Here is a 20,835-nt window from a genome sequence, read left to right on the forward strand (position 1 = left end):
TACCGAAACCATCAGGCTTGTTGTGAGAGAATCTCTGGTTTGCGAGAAGCTTATACCCAAACCTGCCCCAAATAGTAAAATATTTTTACCACAACATGTCGATGCCATTCCATGATATGATGGCAAGTTTCATGAATTTCGGACTACTAAAATTTTAAAACCATGTATCTCAATGTTAGCGGCCGAGCGACAGTGTCAAGGTGTTTGATATTCATTCTCATTTCTTGCATGTGACCTAAGCTTGCAACCAAGGACACATATTTGATTTTCCAACCTGGTTTTATGCACTGGAGTATGTGCATGTAGTTCAATTTTGAATTATGCACATAAATGCCTAGAAAACTCAGTAATGTATAAAAATGTCCAAACGATCCCCAAAAATTCCAAAATTTAACATGACACTCTTGTTATTCTATGTTGACACCAGGTAAAAATTGAAAGTAAGAAGAGGCGACGAATATCATTTTGTCCACAAAGGTGAAATGTTTCCCGAACGAAACAATGAGGCTTCTTATGAGAAGCTCTGATTTGTGAGAAACTTATACCATAACCTGCCCCAAATGGGACAATATTTTTACCCCAACATTTTGATGCATTCCATGATAGCATGCCAAGGTTCATGAATTTCAGACGGGTTTGGATTTACTAGAATTACAAAAGCAAGTACCTCAACGTTTGTCGGAGAGGCACGGTGTCATGGTGTTTGAAATTCATCCCAATTTCTTGCATGGGACATAAGCATAAACCCATGGACACATATATGATTTTACAACCCATGTTGGTGCACCGGAGCATGTGCATCTAGTTTAATTTTGAATTGTGCACCTGAAATGGCTAGAAAACCAAGTTAATGTATAAAATGTCCAAACGAACCCTGAATAACTTCAATTTTTTTACGACACACATATAGTTGCATGTTCACTGCAGATAAAAGTTCTAGCAATTCAAACACCCTCCATTGCCTGTGTGACCTCATTATGTAATTCAAATCAAGATGAAAACTCAAGTAGATCACACACAGTTTTAGTATCACCAACCATGTGAGATGCAGTACAAAATATCTTGTAGCAGCATCAGAGTATAGTACGCCTATGGCTTACGCAAGAAGGTGAGTCGGCTACAGTCCACAGCTGGCGTGTCAAGCACACTAGCTCTGTAACACCCCGGGTGACATGCTACAGTAAACTCCTTTTAATGATGCCACATCATCATAATTAAAATTTGCTAATCATCACTTTGTCCCCAAACCGACCTCAAATTCAAATTTAAAATAAAGTCAAATTATTAATTCCTCAAATAGGAAAAAAACTAAAATGTTCATATTATTCTAAAACTTCCACCAACCAGTATGATGTAGAATCCAACATCATTTGGCTCACAGATAAATCCCTAGGAAATTATAAATGGTCCAAAATAACAAAATTAACATTCTCAAAAATAAACAAATGGTTATATATTTCCAAATGCCCTCAAACTTTGGGTGCTTCTTCAAAGTATTGCATTTGATTTATGTGCCAAGTCTCGATGCGAACAAAAGTCTTTTACTACAGAAATAAAATGCAAAACAGAAACAAATAGACAGAAATATGATTTTTAAAGAAAGAAAGATAAAAGTAAGGACGCTGATCTGGTGAAAGTGTTAGCCCATCCAGCACCATAGCCGGCCCAACCCGACTTCCCCGTCCTCATCTTCTTTCTCTGTTCACCGGGACACCGTGGCAGGCATCCGGCGGCGCCACGGCCGCGCCTGGCTACGTGTCGGCCATCCGGCTACCCCTGGACTCCAACAAGACGCCGCGCCTCCCTCCCTCGAACCCTAGCGCTCTCAATCCCCCTCCTCTCGTCCCTCTCCTCCCCACAGCGCGCACCCGCCGCTATCATCGCCACAGGCTGCCTCCCCGCGCGCTCCCCGGCCACCCTGCGCCCTAGGGCCATGCTCGTTTGCTCCAACGTACTCCGCTGTTTCACCCACGGCAAGGAACTGGGGCCGGAGCCCCCTGCCTCGCCGGATCCGTGTCGTCCTCGACCTTGCACCCGCCGGAGACCTCCATCGAATTCGTTGTCACCGGGCCTCCCCTGAGCTCGTTATGCACCTCTACAGGGCCCCTGTGAGCTGCCGCCTCCTCCCCATCTGTCATTCTCTTAATTTCGTCGCCGTAGACGCTGCTGCCCACCTGGCCCGAGCCCTTTCCTCCCGCACGTGCACTGCCTGCCTAACTGTGACCACCGTCGACCGCGCGCGTGCCTCGAGCACGCCTGCTGCGCGAGGCCGCGCTCCTGTAGCCCCTACTCTGCCCGCTGCCTCAAGAATGTACCAAGTTGTGTGACTTTTCCAACACTAATAATAATGATTTTATTAGTACTCCAATTGCTCCCGCCACTAGTGCGGAATCTTATGAAATTAATGCCGCTTTGTTGAATTTGTTATGAAAGAACAATTTTCCGTTCTTCCTAGTGAAGATGCTGTTGGGGAACACGGTATTTCAAAATTTTCCTACGATCAGGCAAGATCTATATAGGAGATGCATAGCAACGAGAGGGGGAGAGTATGTCTACGTACCCTCATAGACCGAAGCGGAAGCATTATGAAACACGGTTGATGCAGTCGAATGTCTTCACGATCCAACCGATCAAGTACCGAACGCACAGCACCTCCGCGATCTGCACACGTTCAGCTCAGTGACGTACCTCATACTCTTGATCCAGATGAGGCCGAGGGAGAGTTCCGTCAGCACGACGGCGTGTTGACGGTGATGATGAAGTTACCGACGCAGGGCTTCGCCTAAGCACTACAATGATATGACCGAGGTGGAATTCTATGGAGGGGGGCACCGCACACGGCTAAACAATCAACTTGTGTGTCTATGGGGTGCCTCCCTCCCCCGTATATAAAGGAGGGGAGGAGGAGGAGGGCCGGCCTCAAGGGGGGCGCCCAAGGGGGGATTCCTACTCCTAGTAGGAGTAGGTTTCCCCCCTTTCCTAGTCCAAGTAGGAGAAGAAGGAAGGAGAGGAGAGGGAGAAGGAAAGACGGGGGCGCCGCCCCCTCCCTAGTCCAATTCGGACAAGCCCATGGGGGGTGGCCTCCCCATGTGGCCCTTCTCTCCTTTCCACTAAGGCCCATGAAGGCCCAATACTTCCCCCGGCGAATTCCCGTAACTCTCCGGTACTCCGAAAAATGCCCGAACCACTCAGAACCTTTCCGATGTCCGAATATGGCCTTCCAATATATCAATTTTTACATCTCGACCATTTTGAGACTCCTCGCCATGTCCGTGATCTCATCCGGGACTCTGAACAAACTTCAATACATCAAATCACATAACTCATAATACGTATCATCATCGAACGTTAAGCGTGCGGACCTTACGGGTTCGGGAACTATGTAGACGTGACCGAGACATATCTCCGGTCAATAACCAATAGTGGAACCTGGATGCTCATATTGGCTCCTACATATTCTATGAAGATCTTTATCGGTCAAACCGCACGACAACATACGTTGTTCCCTTTGTCATTGGTATGTTACTTGCCCGAGATTTGATCGTCGGTATCATCATACCTAGTTCAATCTTATCACCGGCAAATCTCTTTACTTGTTTTGTAATGCATCATCCCGCAACTAACTCATTAGTCACATTGCTTGGAAGGCTTATAGTGATGTGCATTACCGAGAGGGCCCAGAGATACCTGTCCGACAATCGGAGTGACAATTCCTAATCTCGATCTATGACAACTCAACAAACACCATCGGAGACACCTGTAGAGCATCTTTATAATCAACCAGTTACGTTGGGATGTTTGATAGCACACCAAGTGTTCCTCCGGTATTCGGGAGTTGCATAATCTCATAGTTACAGGAACATGTATAAGTCATGAAGAAAGCAATAGTAATAAACTAAATGATCATAGTGCTAAGCTAACAGATGGGTCTTGTCCATCACATCATTCTCTAATGAGGTGATCCCATTCTTCAAATGACAACACATGTCTATGGTCAAGAAACATGACCATCTTTAATTAACGGGCAAGTCAAGTAGAGGCATACCAGGGACACTTTGTTTGTCTATGTATTCACACATGTACTAAGTTTTCGGTTAATATAATTCTAGCATGAATAATAAACATTTATCATGATATAAGGAAGTATAAATAACAACTTTATTATTGCCTCTAGGGCATATTTTCTTTAATCTCCCACTTGCACTAGAGTCAATAATCTAGTTTACACTATCATGCGATTTCACACCAATAGTTCACATCTTTATGTGATTAGTTCACATCTGCATGTGACTAATACCCAAAGGGTTTACTAGAGTCAATAATCTAGTTCACATCGCTATGTGATTAACACCCAAAGAGTGACCATGTTTTGCTTGTGAGAGAAGTTTAGTCTACGGGTCTGCAACATTCAGATCCGTATGTATTTTGCAAATGGGACAATTGCATCTTTGCCCCTAGTTGGTTCCCACCCCTGGGTTTTGCCCTTACTTTTCGGGCATGCTCAGTTTTGCCCTTAGTTTTTCCCCTCCGTTAGCTCGAATGCCCTTCTGTCACAGCTCCGCTTGGTCAGCGCCGTTTGACCATGACGGCTCGACGTTTTGGACACCGGTTGCCCCTGGGCCTTCCTTACAGGTGGGTCCACACACATTAGACAGTGTAGTTGCCATTTCCCCTCCCTCTGTCTTATCCCAACCCCGAACCCTAGATCGGCGACGACAAAGGCGACCCAAACCCTAGCACTCGGCGGCGACGCAGGCTCCCACAGAAACTGTGGCCTCGATGTCGTGAAGTCCTCATCACCGGATCTACATCGCGCGGCGGTGATGGTGGAGACACGCTCTTCGCGCGGCGGTGGTGGCGGCGGCGACGATGCCATGAGGAGTGGCTGCACGGCAGATTCAAGGCAGGAGATCCCGGCAGGGTAAGTTTCCAGATCCAGTACTTACTCATCTGTTACCATGATTAGAAAGGTGCATTCCATGACTTCGGTTTTGTTCACAATCGTAGGATGGATCCATCACGTGCGTTCTTTCTGACAATTAGAATGGAGACCACTCTTTTAGCAAAGGGTGGTAGTAAGGGACAGTATGCAAGCTTCAGTTTCCCTCTAGTGGTGGACTGCACAAGCTCTTTCAATGATTTTAGGTCTGCAATCTATAGGAAATATCCTTGGGGTATGCATGATGCAGTTGAGTTCAGATTCTGGGATGTAGAGAAAGCTACTTGGAATCCTCTACAGTGTGATGATGAGTTAGGTGTAATGTTTGCTACATATGCTGATTCCAAAACTACAAATGTTGAAACTACTGTAATTCAGAGATGTAGAGCGGAAGCAGCAACTATAGTAGCAAAGCCCCCTGCCTCTAAAGCAACATCTAAAACATATGTTGCAGGAAGTACTTCTAGGAGCAGGTCAGCACCCCCTAGTAGTACTTGCAATCCACCTGCAACTCCTACTGCAAATGTACCAAGGCAACCTGGCTGCAAAGACACTGAAATTCCTTTAGAGCCTATGATTGAGGAGGCTGAGCCTGATGATGTGCTAGGCTCAGATGAGGAGGATGAGAGGATGTTTCCAGATCTTGTGTAGAAGACAAATGAAGAGATAGATGAGGATTTTATTCCTGCTGAGTTTTCAGATACAGATTCAGAGGAGGAACAAGAGAACATTGACATGGGACATTTTGAGAATGATGATGAGGACAGGCCTGAGATGATGTATGACAGGGAAAATCCTAGTTTAGCTGAAGGAGTTGTTTTTCCTTCTGCTGTTGACTGCAGGAATGCAGTTGCCACATTCTTAATTCAACATGAAGTAGAGTACAAAATAGAGAAGAGTGATCCATCAAGGTTCACTGTTTATTGTGCATTTTCAAGGTGTAGATGGAGGCTACATGCCTCTTTAATGAGAAATAGTACTTTGTTTCAGGTAGTAACAGTACTAACTAACTAATCTCATTGACAGTATCTTGCATATTTAGTTTGCATATTCAGTTTCATTGAGCCACACAGTTTGCCTTAATGTTTTGCTTTGTTTCAATTTACAGATTAAAGTAAATCCCTATGAGCACCACTGCCCAAGTGTGAACAGAACTGAGAGGCTCAGAGCAGCCAAGAGGAGGTGGATAGCTGATGCTGTGCAAAATTGGGTCAGAGAAAACTCCAACATTGGTCCTGGTGAGTTGGTAACTAATTTGAAGAAAAAATATGGTATAGAATTGCCATACATGAGAGTGTTTTATGGTAAACAAATGGCAATTGACAACTTGTATGGTAAATATGAGGATAGTTTTTAGCTTTTGTACACATTCAAAGCTGAGGTTGAGAGGGCTTCTCCAGGTAGTGTAGTAGAAATTGACACACACAAAGTTCCTTTCCAGCTAAGAGGAAAGAGGTATGAGAAGCAGTGTTTTAGGAGAGTTTTTGTCAGTTTCAAAGCTTGCTGGCAGGGATTTTTAGCTGGATGTAGGCCCTACCTTGCTGTTGATGCTACTGCAGTAAATGGTAGGTTCAGAGGTCAGTTGGTTGCTGCATGTGCAATTGATGCACATAACTGGATTTTTCCAGTTGCATATGGTGTTTTGGAGGCTGAGTCTAAAGAGAGCTGGGGTTGGTTTTTCCAAAATTTGAAGAAGGTGATAGGTCATCCTGAAGGACTAGTAATTCATACTGATGCATGCAAGGGTCTTGAGACAGCTGTAGATGACATTTACCTTGGGGTAGAGCACAGAGAGTGCATGAGACATCTGGCTCAGAATTTTTCTAAGAAATTCAGGGGGAAGTTCTATGACCAGCATTTGTGGCCTTGTTCATTGACTTATAGCATTAAGAAGCACAACTATCACCTGAGACAGTTGTTCACAAAACCCAAGGTGCATGCTTATCTGGAAGAGCACCACACAAAAATCTGGGCGAGGGCACAATTCAATGATATCTGCAAGGTTGACTATGTCAATAACAACCTTGCAGAATCATTCAATTCCAAAATTAAAAAGTTCAAGGGTCTCCACATTGTGGACTTGTTGGATAAGATCAGGCAGTACTTAATGCAAAAATTTGGCCTTAGGAATAGCATAGAACTACAAAAATTCAATGGGCATATCATAATTCCCAGAGTTATGAAGATTTTGATGGCAAGATCCAAAGGCTTGGACATGGCTTTAGTTAGGAGAAGTCCAACTGAAGCAGAGGTGACTGCTATATACAAGGAGAAGAGGGAGTGGAGATACCCTATGGATGTAGAGAAAAGAACATGCAGTTGCAGAAAGTGGCAAGTTATAGGCCAGCCATGCATACATGGTCTATTCTTCATAACATCATTGAGAGGGGAAGTGTCGGTGTCAAAACCGGCGGATCTCGGGTAGGGGGTCCCGAACTGTGCGTCTAGGCCGGATGGTAACAGGAGACAAGGGACACGAAGTTTTACCCAGGTTCGGGCCCTCTCGATGGAGGTAAAACCCTACGTCCTGCTTGATTAATATTGATGATATGGGTAGTACAAGAGTAGATCTACCACGAGATCGAAGAGGCTAAACCCTAGAAGCTAGCCTATGGTATGATTGTTGATGTGTATGCTGTCCTACGGACTAAAACCCTCCGGTTTATATATACACCGGGTAGGGTTAGGGTTACATAGAGTCGGTTATAATGGTAGGAGATCTGCATATCCGTATCGCCAAGCTTGCCTTCCACGCCAAGGAAAGTCCTTCTCGGACACAGGACGAAGTCTTCAATCTTGTATCTTCATAATCCAGGAGTCCGGCTGAAGGTATAGTCCGGCCATCCGGACACCCCCTAATCCAGGACTCCCTCAGTAGCCCCTGAACCAGGCTTCAATGACGGCGAGTTCGGCGCGCATATTGTCTTTGGCATTGCAAGGCGGGTTCCTCCTCCAAGTACTTCATTAGAAGATTTTGAACACAAAGATAGTGTCCGGTTCTGAAAAATAAGTTTTCACATATTTCCATAGAGAGAATGATATTTACACAAATCTAATCTGCTGACGTATTCCATAGCGTGACATCACACCACGGCCAAGCTTTTATTCGAACCGTTTTACTGTCCCATCTCAGCGCGTTATGCGAGGCGATTTCCTTGGCACGTCTTGTTAAAGCAGAGATCGTGTCCCCTTATTCCGGGATTCTCATCAATACGGGCGTGGGTAACCCAACCGCGCCATCGATTATGGCGCTTGGAGATAAGCGAGTTTTACCAGGCTGGTGGGGACATGTAGCTGCGTCCACCCATATAAGGGGATAAAGATCCACCTTTTCACCTACGCCTTCTTCCTCCTTCGCCTATCCATTCTTGCGCACTCGAGCTCCAGCGCCCAAGTCCGCACTCCCCACCTCAATCTTCTCCAGCCATGTCCGGAGCGGGAGGCAAGTGGATGGTCTCCTCCGTCACGGAGGGACACATCAAAAAGCTGAGGAAGGCCGGATACCTGTCTAACGACATCGCGTACCGGCTCCCCGAGAAGGGGCAGCTCATCCCCACCCCTAGGCCCCATGAGAGGGTGGTGTTTCTCCCCCATTTCCTCTGCGGACTGGGCTTCCCTCTCCACCCATTTGTCCAGGGGCTCATGTTCTACTACAGCCTGGATTTCCACGATCTGGCCCCGAACTTCGTCCTCAACATCTCGGCGTTTATCGTCGTGTGCGAGGCCTTCCTCCGCATCCGCCCCCATTTCGGGCTCTGGCTCAAGACTTTCAACGTCAAGCCGAAGGTGGTGCACGGCAGCCAGGCGGAGTGCGGAGGCGCCATGGTGGGCAAGATGGCCAATGTCCTATGGCTCGAGGGCTCCTTTGTGGAGACCCTGAAGGGGTGGCAATCGGGGTGGTTTTACATCACCGAGCCGCGCGACGCCGAATGGGTCACACCCCCTGAGTTCCGGTCCGGACCCCCAATGCGGCTCACGTCCTGGAAAGAGACGGGCCAGTCGTGGGGTAAAAAGGAGAGTTGACCGGACTCCAAACATGCGTCAAAACCCTGGCGGACAAGAAGCTCAAACTCGTCAACGTAGTCTAGGTTATGCTCATCCGCTTGATCCTCCCGTGCCAACGACGGGCTTTCAACCTGTGGGAGTTCGACCCGGCGCGGCCCAAACTCTGAGCAGGCTCTTCGACACGATGTACGAAGATGTCTGGAAGGTGCTTTTCAAGGGCGCCGAGGCTCCCGCATCCGCTACTGAGGATCGCGGATTCAGTGTGCAGCGTCACGCGCTCGCGGTAAGCTGTTTTTTCCTTTTACAGGGTATCAGTTTTCCATAGTTTGACTCTATGCTGGATCTAAGCTCCCTTTCCTCTGACAGGATTGGCAGGTGACGTCCGGACAGATCAACTGTCCGGCCCCTCTGCCCGAAGGCCCAGCGGACGCTCGCTTGGCGAGGCTGCTGGTTCCGGCACCCTATGTGGTGCCGGAGAAGAAGGTCAAGAAGAAGGCCGCGGGGACTCGAAAGAGTGCCCGACGCCCGGAGGTGTCGGATTTATCATCCGACGAATCCAAGACGCACTCCTCCTGTGAAGATGAGGAGGAGGAAGAAGAAGAGACCCCTCCCCCTACCGCGGGGGAAGGGAAGAAAAGAAAGGCCGCCTCAACTGGGGAGGCCGAAGGGTCCAAGAAGGGGAAAACCCTTCCTCCGGAATGCTCCACCGACGCCGACAGCGGCGGAGAGGAGTGGGCGCCTAGGGCCAAGCCCCTGGCCAAATCGTAATATCCGGATACCAGAGTAATTCATAATATTCGTTTATTGCACAGCTTTCCCTCATGTCGAACATGTTTATGCAGCCCACCCAAAGACCGGCTTGACGCGTCGTCGAGCGGCTCACTGGACTCGTCGGATGTGAACTCACTTCCGACGGCTTCCTCCCCCCGCCCTACGGACGACACCGAAGTGTTGTCCCAACAGGTTCCAAGCCGGGAGGAGGTGGTCCTGGAGACGCCGCAAGGCGACCTCCCGGACTCCAGGAGTAAAGGGGATGAAACCTCCCAGGGCTCCAAGTCTGGCTCGAGGCCGGACACCGCTCCAGAACCTTCAAAGGTTCTAGAGTCCGGCGGGGGACCTCCTTCCAAGAGGAGCAAGTCCACCGTGCTGGCGGCCTCCGTCCAACTGAAGGCGCCGGACAATATGCTGGAGGCGCTCCAAGGCGCCTCCATCGACGAGGAGCACCGCGCTATTATGAGTGCGGTGGTCCAGAAGGTTCAGTCCGCAAAAAACGGACTGACTGAAGCTTGTACTAGCCTTTTGACAGGCTTCGAGGTAAGTAAAGAAAGTGTAAATAATAGTACCGCATAGACAGTAGCCCCTGATGCTCTGTTTGGCGTTCGGGAAGAAAAGCCGAATAGAGGATCAAATAGAATTCACAGGAGTCTAACAAAAATGAGTCAATATGCATGTGCAGGCTACCCTGCTTGCGTCTGGTGCACTGACTGCGGAAGTGGACACGCTAAAGCAGGACCTCGAAAGGTCCGAGCAAGAGCTCGAGCGTGCCAAGAAGCAGCTCGAGGACAATGAAGGTAAGAAATACCTTGTTAAAAATATATATATAAAAAAGGTGCAATTGCAAAAAATGACAGGATTATCATGGCTATTGTAGGGGCCACGTCTGAGGTGGCGACCCTTAAGCAAGCGCTGGACGAGGCCGAGAAGAAGTCGGCCTCGGAGCGCACCGAGCGGGAGAAGTATTAGGCCGAGGTTGGCAAGGTGCGGCAAGAGCTCCAGGCTCTCATGGAAAAACATGAGAGTTTGGAGCGTGACTCGAAGACGCAAGCGTCCGAGCTTGCGGTGGCTATTGAAAATGCCAAATCTACCAAGGCCGAATCCCAGAAGACCCTCCAGGAGTTGGATGAGGTGAAGAAGATAGCGGCGGGTAAGGCATTCTTTATGCAAAGCAAACACATAAACGTGAGTTACCTGTTACTTACCCGAATCCGGAGCTCTCCAGGAGCGTTCGCAGATCTTCCCCGGAGTGTATCCGATGCCGCCGCATTCTATTGAGCCGAGGAGGGCAGCTCGACGGAGAAGGTGTTCTGGTCTCAGTACGCCGAGGCCGGACACCCCGTGCCCCTAAGCGACCAGCTGAAGCAACTGGTTGAGCTCCACAAGGCGGCGGAACAGGCCATGAAGGCCCTTGTAGTTCGGCTGTGGCCCGGAGAGGCTCAGCCTGGGAGCTATTTCGGGCTGGTGCGGTGGCTGGTGGAGGCCTGTCCAAGGCTCGAAGTCATCAAGCGCTCCGTCTGCATTGAAGGTGCCCGTAGGGCCATTGCCCGTGCGAAGGTGCACTGGGGCAAGCTGGATGCTGAGAAGCTTGTGAAGGATGGGCCACCGCCGGGGAAGGAGCATCGCAAGCCCGAGAGTTACTATAAGGATGTTCTGAAGGGTGCCCGCCTTGTGGCAGATGAATGTTCTATGGATGTAATTTTTTAGTAAAACTCGCTCGTTTTGTCCTGTGCGCTGAAAACTTGTTCATATGCGCTAAGCAATGCTGTTTGAATTTAAAATATTACCTTCTGTGCGGCTGTTTATCAATTCTGAGAGATGGCGAGTCGTCGGCTTCTGCCCCCGTGCCGCTAGTGCTGGGGTGTTCGGGGATAAAACTGAGCGCTCTTTTTCCCATGTTTGGGTCCTTCGAGGGAGGCGCTCAGCCCAACGAACAAGGCAATCGGACTATAATGCGTGAACACTCTCACTTAGCCATAGAATTCTATAATTTTAAATGTCGGCAAAGCCCCTGGTATTCGGAAGACCGAGTTCGGGGCGCTATCCACGCCTTGGCCGGACAGAGCCGGCTCCTCGCCCTAAGCGGCATAAGTCGTTAGGGACTCGAAAAACCTCTCGAACAGCGACCAGCTCTCGCTTCATCATGACAGTCAGTTTTAGCTTTCTCCATTGAGGTGCTCGACCCAGCTCAACCGGGGCACAATCGCAGTGGTTCTCCTAGTGCTACCTTAGCCGATATAGCGGAACGTAAGGCACCAAAACATAGGAGCCGGGCAAACCCAACTATTGACCCAAGACATGATTCGGAGCCGATGCATATAATGCTATAAGTTCGGGGTGCCGCACTTGTTAAAGTGTTCGGACTTCTCACACCATATTGAGGGGTATTAAAGCCCCTGGCGTATTTTGGCCGTACCAACGTGTACGGGTGCAACATGTCGTTAAGGAACATATAAAAAAAGGTAATGCAGAAATAGACGAAAGTTATGCATTGTTTATTAAAAAGGGCTACGATCAAAGCAGAACGATACAAATAATGCGATAAGTGGGAGGTTGGACTAGTTAACATGTCCGTTCCAGGGGCAAGCTGCGGAATAGTATGCGGAACGGGTATACTGCTCGTGATAGAGACCACCTGGGAGTTCCGTAGTGCGGCGTGGCTTGTATGCTTCCCTGGTTCTTGCATCGTTTTGTGCGACAATTGAACTGCCGAATAGGCCTTCCGAAGGATGAAGTCCTGAAAGTAAGAGAAAATTAAAAAATCGGCAGCCCCTAGTACGGTTTAAGCCGTGTTTTGGGCGTGCCGTGATGGTGCCCCTCCCCCTGTGCCCATGGTATCTCTAGAGCGTAGTTATGTACGCGAAGTACTGGCGTCGCCTTTTTGCGAGGGTTGGGGTTGGGGCCGCATTGCTACGCCTGCTCGGATCATGCCAGGCGGTCTTGTTGTAGGTTACTCCGGGCGCGCTTGACGGTGTCCGGTCGTTTAGTGGCCAGACGGGAGAACTGCCTGGAGAGGCTGCTTTGAACTTCCGCTGCAAGGGCCGCCGTGTGCTCCTCCATTCGGAGGGAGCGTTCGGTGTTTCCATTGACCGTAATTACTCCTCGAGGGCCTGGCATCTTGAGCTTAAGGTATGCGTAATGCGGTACCTCATTAAACTTAGCAAACGCGGTTCGCCCGAGCAGTGCGTGATAGCCACTGCGAAACGGGACTATGTCGAAGATTAACTCCTCGCTTCGGAAATTATCCGGAGATCCGAAGACCACTTCAAGTGTGACTGAGCCTGTACAGTTGTCCTCTACACCTGGTATTACGCCTTTAAAGGTCGTTTTGGTGGGCTTAATCCTCGAGGGATCTATGCCCATTTTCCTCACTTTATCCTGGTAAAGCAGGTTCAGGCTGCTACCGCCGTCCATAAGGACTCTAGTGAGATGAAATCCGTCAATAATTGGGTCTAGAACCAATGCGGCGAATCCGCCATGACGGATGCTAGTGGGATGGTCCCTTCGATCAAAGGTGATCGGGCAGGAGGACCATGGGTTAAACTTTGGGGCGACTGGCTCTACCGCGTATACATCCCTTAACGCACGCTTCCGCTCCCTTTTGGGGACGTGGGTTGCGTATATCATGTTCATCGTCCGCACTTGTGGGGGAAAACCCTTATGTCCATTGTTGTTCGGCGGCCAGGGCTCCTCGTCGTCATTGCTATGCAGCCCCTTGTCTTCATTTTCGGCGTTTAACTTGCCTGCCTGCTTGAACACCCAACAATCCCTATTGGTGTGATTGGCTGGCTTTTCCGGGGTGCCATGTATCTGGCACGAGCGGTCGAGTATTCGGTCCAAACTGGACGGGCCCCTAGGATTCCTTTTGAATGCCTTTTTCCGCTGACCGGATTTAGAGCCTCTGAATCCGGCATTAACTGCTATATCCTCAGTATTGTCGCTGTTAATGTGGCGCTTCTGCTTGTTGCGACGCGACTTGCCACTGCTGTCCCTGGTGTCCAGTTACCGGGGTTCTTGGTCATATTGTTGCTACGAGCAAGCCAACTGTCTTCTCCCGCGCAAAAGCGGGTCATGAGTGTCGTGAGTGCTGCCATAGATTTCGGCTTTTCCTGTCCAAGGTGCCGGGCCAGCCACTCGTCACGGATATTGTGTTTGAAGGCTGCTAGGGCCTCCGCGTCCGGACGGTCGACTATTTGATTTTTCTTTGTCAGGAACCGTGTCCAGAATTGCCTGGCCGATTCCTCTGGCTGCGGAATTACGTGACTTAGGTCATCAGTGTCTGGGGGTCGCACGTAAGTGCCCTGAAAATTGTCGAGGAATGCGGCTTCCAGGTCCTCCCAACAACTGATTGATCCTGTTGGCAAGCTGTTAAGCCAATGCTGAGCTGGTCCTTTAAGCTTGAGTGGGAGGTATTTGATGGCGTGAAAATCATCGCCGCGGGCCATGTGGATATGAAGGAGATAATCCTCGATCCATACCGCAGGATCCGTTGTGCCATCATATGATTCGATGTTTATGGGTTTGAAACCCTCGGGGATTTGATGATCCATTATTTCGTCTGTAAAGCAAAGTGGGTGTGCGACGCCTCTATACTGGGCTCTATCGTGACGTAGCTCCAATGAGCCTTGTCTATTGTGTTTGGCCCCGCCGAATTTGTGGCCGGCGTGACGGTTACCGTCTCGAGCCGTGGGGCGCCCACGCGATCCGTAGATCGATCTTTTTTGCCTTGCCTTGTCCTCCAGCATGTCTCGTAAGTCCGGCGCGTATTCACGTGCCTTGGTACGGGGTGCGGCTTGAGTGGAGGGTCGAGAGGCCTCTCTGTCGCGACCACGAGGTGGCCGGTCGGCCGCATCAAGTGCTTCCTCCTCTAATTGGGGTAGCAACCTGCGCTTTGGGTAGCTCTTGGAGGGGCGTTCGAGTTTATGCTCTTCGGCCGCAAGGACTTCAGTCCATCTGTCGACTAGCAAATCTTGATCAGCCCTAACCTTTTGCTGTTTTTTCTTGAGGCTTCTTGTCGTGGCCATAAGCCTGCGTTGAAAACGCTTTTGCTCGATGGGATCCTCTGGCACGACGAATTCGTCATCATCGAGGCTTGCCTCGTCTTCGGAGGGAGGCATATAATTATCGTCCTCGACCTCTCTATCTGCCGCTCTCTCGTGAGGTCTGGTTTCTCCATCCTCCTGTGCTAAATCTTGTTGGAGGGGGTTTTCTTCGGTGCTTTCCGGAGTATTATTATCTCCCGTGCTGGAATCGCCGCGTTTGTTTTGGCGGGATTTTGAGCGGCGCCGTTGACGCCGGCGCTTAGGCTGTTTCTTGGAGGGGTCATCCTCCGCTGTTCCATCGCCATCTCCCTCTTTTGGGGTGTCCACCATGTATATGTCATATGACGAGGTGGCTTTCCAGGGCCTAGTAGGCGCTGGTTCTTCATCATCTCCTTCATCGGCGTCCATACCGTTGATATCTTCGGAGTCGAAGTCAAGCATGTCGGTTAAGTCGTCGACAATGGCTACAAAGTGGGTGGTGGGTGGGATTTGAATTTCTTCACCGTTCGTATCCCAACCTTGCTGACCGTAGTCCGGCCAGGGTTCTCCAGATAAAGAGAGACTTTAGTGACTTCAGAATATCGCCGAAAGGCGAGTGCTGAAAGATGTCCGCGGCAGTGAACTCCATGATCGGCGCCCAATCGGATTCAATTGGCAGGGGCGCGGAGGGTTCGGAGTCCGGAGAGGAGTCCGTCTCCTTGGAGTCACGAGTCTCGCAGAGTACAGGGCTGGTGCTTGGCTCAATCGCCGTTGGGGTCGCAGCCCCCGAGGTGGCGTCCAACAGCCCGTCCTCGATCGGCGCAGTTGGCTCCGAATTAAGGGTCGGAGCCGATGCGGGTGCGGCCTCCAGGGCACTGTTCGGCGGCAGAGCTAGATCATGCTCGTCGTGACAGTGCGGCGCGCTTGGCAGTGGCTCGAATCCGTCAAAGATCAAGTCTCCGCGGATGTCAGCCGTGTAGTTTAAACTTCCAAATCTGACCTGACGGCCAGGGGCGTAGCTTTCGATCTGCTCCAGACGGCCAAGTGAACTGGCCCGCAGTGTGAAGCCGCCGAAGACGAAGATCTATCCGGGGAGGAAGGTCTCACCCTGGACTGCATCGCTATCGATGATCGTAGGAGCCATCGAGCCTGACAGCGACGACACAGAGGAACTCTCAATGAAAGCACCAATGTCGGTGTCAAAACCGGCGGATCTCGGGTAGGGGGTCCCGAACTATGTGTCTAGGCCGGATGGTAACAGGAGACAAGGGACACGAAGTTTTACCCAGGTTCGGGCCCTCTCGATGGAGGTAAAACCCTACGTCCTGCTTGATTAATATTGATGATATGGGTAGTACAAGAGTAGATCTACCACGAGATCAAAGAGGCTAAACCCTAGAAGCTAGCCTATGGTATGATTGTTGATGTGTATGCTGTCCTACGGACTGAAACCCTCCGGTTTATATAGACACCGGGTAGGGTTAGGGTTACATAGAGTCGGTTACAATGGTAGGAGATCTGCATATCCGTATCGCCAAGCTTGCCTTCCACGCCAAGGAAAGTCCCTCCCGGACACGGGACGAAGTCTTCAATCTTGTATCTTCATAATCTAGGAGTCCGGCTGAAGGTACAGTCCGGCCATCCGGACACCCCCTAATCCAGGACTCCCTTAGGAAGCTGAAGAAATAGACCAGTATGTTCACAAGTACTTCTTAGTTGAAATGTTTAAAAAAACATATGCTGAGAACCTGCCCGCACTTGAAGGAAAACAGCAGTGGGATATTGTAGACCCTGGTTTCAAACTAAGTCCACCTGTACAGAACAAAGCTGCACCTGGCAGGCCAAGGAAGACAAGAATTAAGCCAGCAAGTGAAGGAAAAGGACTTGGTCCTAGGAAGAGAAAATGCAAGAGGTGTGGTGGCTTGGGTCACTTACTGAAAACCTGCAAAAAAGCCATTGATCCAGCATTTGGTGAAGAAGATGCACACTGGGGAGCTGACAATGCTGAAGAAGACCCTCATAACCAAAATGCAGACCTACATGATGAACAACAAGAAGGAGAGGAGCCATACAGTGAAGATGAAGCTCCAGTGCAGCCTGCAGGTGCAGATGATGCTCTAGTGCAGCCTGCAGGTGAAGATGAAGCTCCAGTGCAGCCTGCAGGTGCAGATGATGCTCCAGTAGAGCCCCATAATGAAACAAATGAGGCAGCAACACAAGCTTCCATAGTTGCAGATGAAGTTCAAAGGTAATATTTTTCCTCTTTGATTTATTTATGTGCCATATTTATGTGCTTTTACCTGCAAATATCTCTTCTACTGTTACTAACCAACTATTTCTTCCCTATTTGTTAGCACACCAAGTAAGAACTACAAGAAGGCAGCAGAGAGAGAAGCATCTCCAATGGCTATCAGCAAGAAGAGGAAGCTTAACACTTCTACAAGTCCAGAAGAAGAACCTTGCTCAATTACTGGCAGCAATGTAGATGCAAGAGTTGCTGCATGTGAAGAGCAAGTTCTCCCTCCAGTTGTTCCCCAAATCCCTGTGAAACTGACTAGGAGCAGGGCTAGGGAGATGACAATCCCAGCTAGCAACACAAGGAGCAAGAAGGAAAAATCTGGAAAATGAGTACTAATGTGTTGTGCAAGTTTGAAACTGTTAGATTGTTGTAATGTGTTCTTTTGGTTGCAGCAAGATTGGTTCTGAATTATGTTCTTTTGGTTGTTGAAGAATATCAAATGCTACTTGTGAACTATGTCTAGTTGCAGCAAGATTGGTTGTGAACTATGTTCTTTTGGTTGTTGAAGAATATCAAATGCTACTTATGTTCCAGCAAGATTCATGTTTGATCTTTCTTTTCACAATACATGCATTTGGCAAATTGTTGCGTCCATAAAGCTTCATAACATAACATAACAACTGCTAGGTTCATACAACTTCACATGTTCATTACAGCTTCATAACATAGCAAGTGCATTTGAGCTACATAGATCATAAACTAATGTGCATTCTGTGCACAGACAGCCATTGAGATTGCTAGAAAACAAATGAAAATGCTAGCAAACAACATTGTCCCTATGCGCATCATTTCTTTCATTTTCTTCAACTCCTTGTTCAATGCATGATTCTTCTTCGCAAGATCAATTGATCTCTTCTCCAGGTGGTGACTTTTGATCCAGCTATGTTCGATCACTTCGTGCAGTTCTTCAAAGGCAAGACCAACACGTTCTGGAGGTGGCGGGTCAACCCAAACTGCCCATTCACATTCATCTGGCAACTGAATCAAGAATACTGATTAAAATTATCCTTGAAAGTTAAATAAGAAAATGGAAACAAAAATGCAATGCAAATGAAATCATACATCCAGAGGGCAACCCAAAAAACGACGTCCAGTGCTTGCGCCTCCCCAGGCGACACGACGAGCCGGGATTAGCCAGTGCCCCGGACAACGATGCTTCGAGCACGACTCCAAGCCACAGTATGTCGAGTCTGCCAAGTAGAACTTGGAGCTGTGCTGAATAATTCCTACCCCATCCACCTAAATCAGGCCAAGATCCAGAAATTAATCCCCAAATCTAGCAAACCCTAGAAAAAAGCAGGGGACCAGATGAGCTATCAAACCTGTTCGGCTGCCCGCGATGAGTTCTCCGACGAGATGGCCGACGTCGCCATGGTCCTTCCCACCTCTCCCCACACCACGATGTCACACCTCTCTTCCCAGCCGCTTCTCTGTTTTCTTGTGCAGCGGGAGCTAGAAGATGACTAAACGGGTGGGGGTATCAAACCCAGGGGCAAATGTGTCCAAAACGTCGAGCCGTCACGGTCAAACAGCGCTAACCAAGCGGAGCTGTGACAGAAGGGCATTCGAGCTGACAGAGGGGAAAAACTAAGGGCAAAACTGAGCATGCCCGAAAAGTAAGGGCAAAACCCGGGGGTGGGAACCAACTAGGGGCAAGAATGGAATTGGCCCTTTGCAAATTTCTATGTCTACAATACTCTGCACAGAGCTACTCTAGCTAATTGCTCCCACTTTCAATATGTATCTAGATCGGTGTCAAAATCTTTGCATCGACGTAACTCTTTACGACGAACTCTTTTATTACCTCCATAATCGACAAATATTTCCTTAGTCCTCTAAGGATAATTTTCACCGTTGTCTAGTGATCTACTCCTAGATCACTATTGTACTCCCTTTGCCAAAATCACGCTAAGGTATACAATAGGTCTGGTACAGAGCATAGCATACTTTATAGAACCTATGACTGAGACATAGGGAATGACTTTTCATTATCTTTCTATTTTCTGCTGTGGTCGGGTTTTGAGTCTTTACTCAACTTCACATCTTGCAACATAGGAAGAACTCCTTCTTTGACTATTCTATTTTGAACTTCTTCAAAATCTTATCAAGGTATGTACTCATTGAAAAATTTATCAAGCGTCTTGATCTATCTCTATAGATCTTGATGCCCAATATGTAAGCAGCTTCACCGAGGTCTTTCATTGAAAAATTCTTATTCAAGTATCCTTTTATGCTATCCAGAAATTCAGTATCATTTCCGATCAACAATATGTCATCCACATATAATATCAAAAATGCAACAGAGCTCCCACTCACTTTCTTGTAAATACAGGCTTCACCGCAAGTCTGTATAAAACTATAAGCTTTGATCAAATTATCAAAGCGTATATTCCAACTCTGAGATGCTTGCATATTTTGGCATCAATATTATGAATATGTGTATTACTACGATCGAGATTCAATAAACCATTTATATTAAGTGTATGACCATAGAAGGTTTTATTCATGTAAACATAACAACAATTATTCTTTGACTTAAATAAATAATTTTATTGCAATAAACATGATCCAATCATATTCATGCTCAATGCAAACACCAAATAACATTTATTTTAGGTTCAACACTAATCCCGAAGGTAAAAGGAGTGTGCGATGGTGATCTTATCAACCTTGGAATCATTTCCAACACACATCGTCACCTTGCCCTTAAGTAGTCTCTGTTCATTTTGCAACTCCAGTTTCTAGTTACTAATCTTAGCAACTGAATCGGTATCAAATACCCTGGGGTTACTATGAACACTAGTAAAGTACACATCAATAACATGTATATCAAATATAATTTTGTTCACTTTGTCATCCTTCTTGTCTGCCATTTTTTTGGGGTAGTTCCGCTTCCAGTGACCATTCCCTTTGAAGTATAAGCACTTAGTTTCAGGCTTAGGTCTAGCTTTGGGCTTCTTCACGGGAGTGACAACTTGCTTGCCTTTCCTCTTGAAGTTCCCTTTCTTTCCCTTGCCCTTTTACTTGAAACTAGTGGTCTTGTCAACCATCAACACTTGATGCTTTTCTTGATTTCTACCTTCGCCAATTTCAGCATCGCGAAGTGCTCCGGAATCGTTTTACATCATCCCTTGCATATTATAGTTCATCACTAAGTTCCAGTAACTTGGTGATAGTGACTAGAGAACTCTGTCAATCACTATCTTATCTGGAAGATTAATTCCCACTTGATTCAAGCAATTGTAGTACCCAGACAATCTGAGCACATGCTCACTGGTTGAGCTATTCTCCTCCATCTTGTAGGCAAAGTACTGTTAGAGGTCTCATACCTCTCAACACGGGCATGAGTCTAAAATACTAATTTCAACTTTTGGAACATCTTTTATGCTCCGTGGCATTCAAAACATTTTTGAAGTCCCGGTTCTAAGCCGTAAAGCATGGCGCACTAAACTATCAAGTAGTCATCATACCGAGCTTGCCAAACGTTCATAACGTCTGCCTCTGCTCCTGCAATAGGTCCGTCACCTAGCGGTGCATCAAGGACATAATTCTTCTGTGTAGCAATGAGGATAATCCTCAGATCACGGAGCTAGTCCGCATCATTGCTACTAACATCTTTCAACATAGTTTTCTGTAGGAACATATCATAAATAAAACAGGGAAGCTATACGCGAGCAATTGATCTACAACATAGATATGCAAATACTATCAGGACTAAGTTCATGATAAATTTAAGTTCAATTAATCATATTACTTAAGAACTCCCACTTAGATCGACATCCCTCTAGTCATATAAG

At 48.0% G+C, this 20,835-nt stretch overlaps 2 protein-coding genes across 2 annotated transcripts; one reads left to right on the top strand and one right to left on the bottom strand.

Annotated features, from left to right (window-relative positions):
- The first annotated feature begins 1,824 nt into the window (after positions 1–1,824).
- On the top strand, positions 1,825–17,450 carry LOC125551469 (uncharacterized). The gene is made up of 3 exons (XM_048714723.2): positions 1,825–2,108; positions 6,048–16,987; positions 17,094–17,450. The coding sequence occupies exons 2-3, from the start codon at positions 16,461–16,463 to the stop codon at positions 17,365–17,367; spliced, it is 801 nt and encodes a 266-aa protein (XP_048570680.2). The 5' UTR covers positions 1,825–2,108; positions 6,048–16,460; the 3' UTR covers positions 17,368–17,450.
- A 287-nt stretch (positions 17,451–17,737) lies between these two features.
- On the bottom strand, positions 17,738–18,411 carry LOC147975301 (uncharacterized). Its single transcript, XM_087519639.1, has 3 exons — positions 18,361–18,411; positions 18,101–18,277; positions 17,738–18,016 (listed from the first exon to the last, which is right to left on the bottom strand). The coding sequence occupies exons 1-3, from the start codon at positions 18,409–18,411 to the stop codon at positions 17,738–17,740; spliced, it is 507 nt and encodes a 168-aa protein (XP_087375765.1).
- Between the last annotated feature and the right edge of the window lie 2,424 nt (positions 18,412–20,835).

The sequence above is a fragment of the Triticum urartu genome, chromosome 4A, assembly GCF_056163025.1.
Source record: "Triticum urartu cultivar PI428250 chromosome 4A, HENAU_Tu73, whole genome shotgun sequence".
Lineage (NCBI taxonomy): Eukaryota > Viridiplantae > Streptophyta > Magnoliopsida > Poales > Poaceae > Triticum > Triticum urartu.

Excerpts from the sequence above, each read along its gene's own strand:
- LOC147975301 (XM_087519639.1), bottom strand. The coding sequence starts at position 18,411 with ATGGCGACGTCGGCCATCTCGTCGGAGAACTCATCGCGGGCAGCCGAA. Across the intron at positions 18,278-18,360 it reads CATCGCGGGCAGCCGAACAG|GTGGATGGGGTAGGAATTAT; the intron begins GTTTGATAGCTC and ends GGCCTGATTTAG. Across the intron at positions 18,017-18,100 it reads TTTTGGGTTGCCCTCTGGAT|TTGCCAGATGAATGTGAATG; the intron begins GTATGATTTCAT and ends TTCTTGATTCAG.
- LOC125551469 (XM_048714723.2), top strand. The coding sequence starts at position 16,461 with ATGTTTAAAAAAACATATGCTGAGAACCTGCCCGCACTTGAAGGAAAA. Across the intron at positions 16,988-17,093 it reads GTTGCAGATGAAGTTCAAAG|CACACCAAGTAAGAACTACA; the intron begins GTAATATTTTTC and ends CCTATTTGTTAG.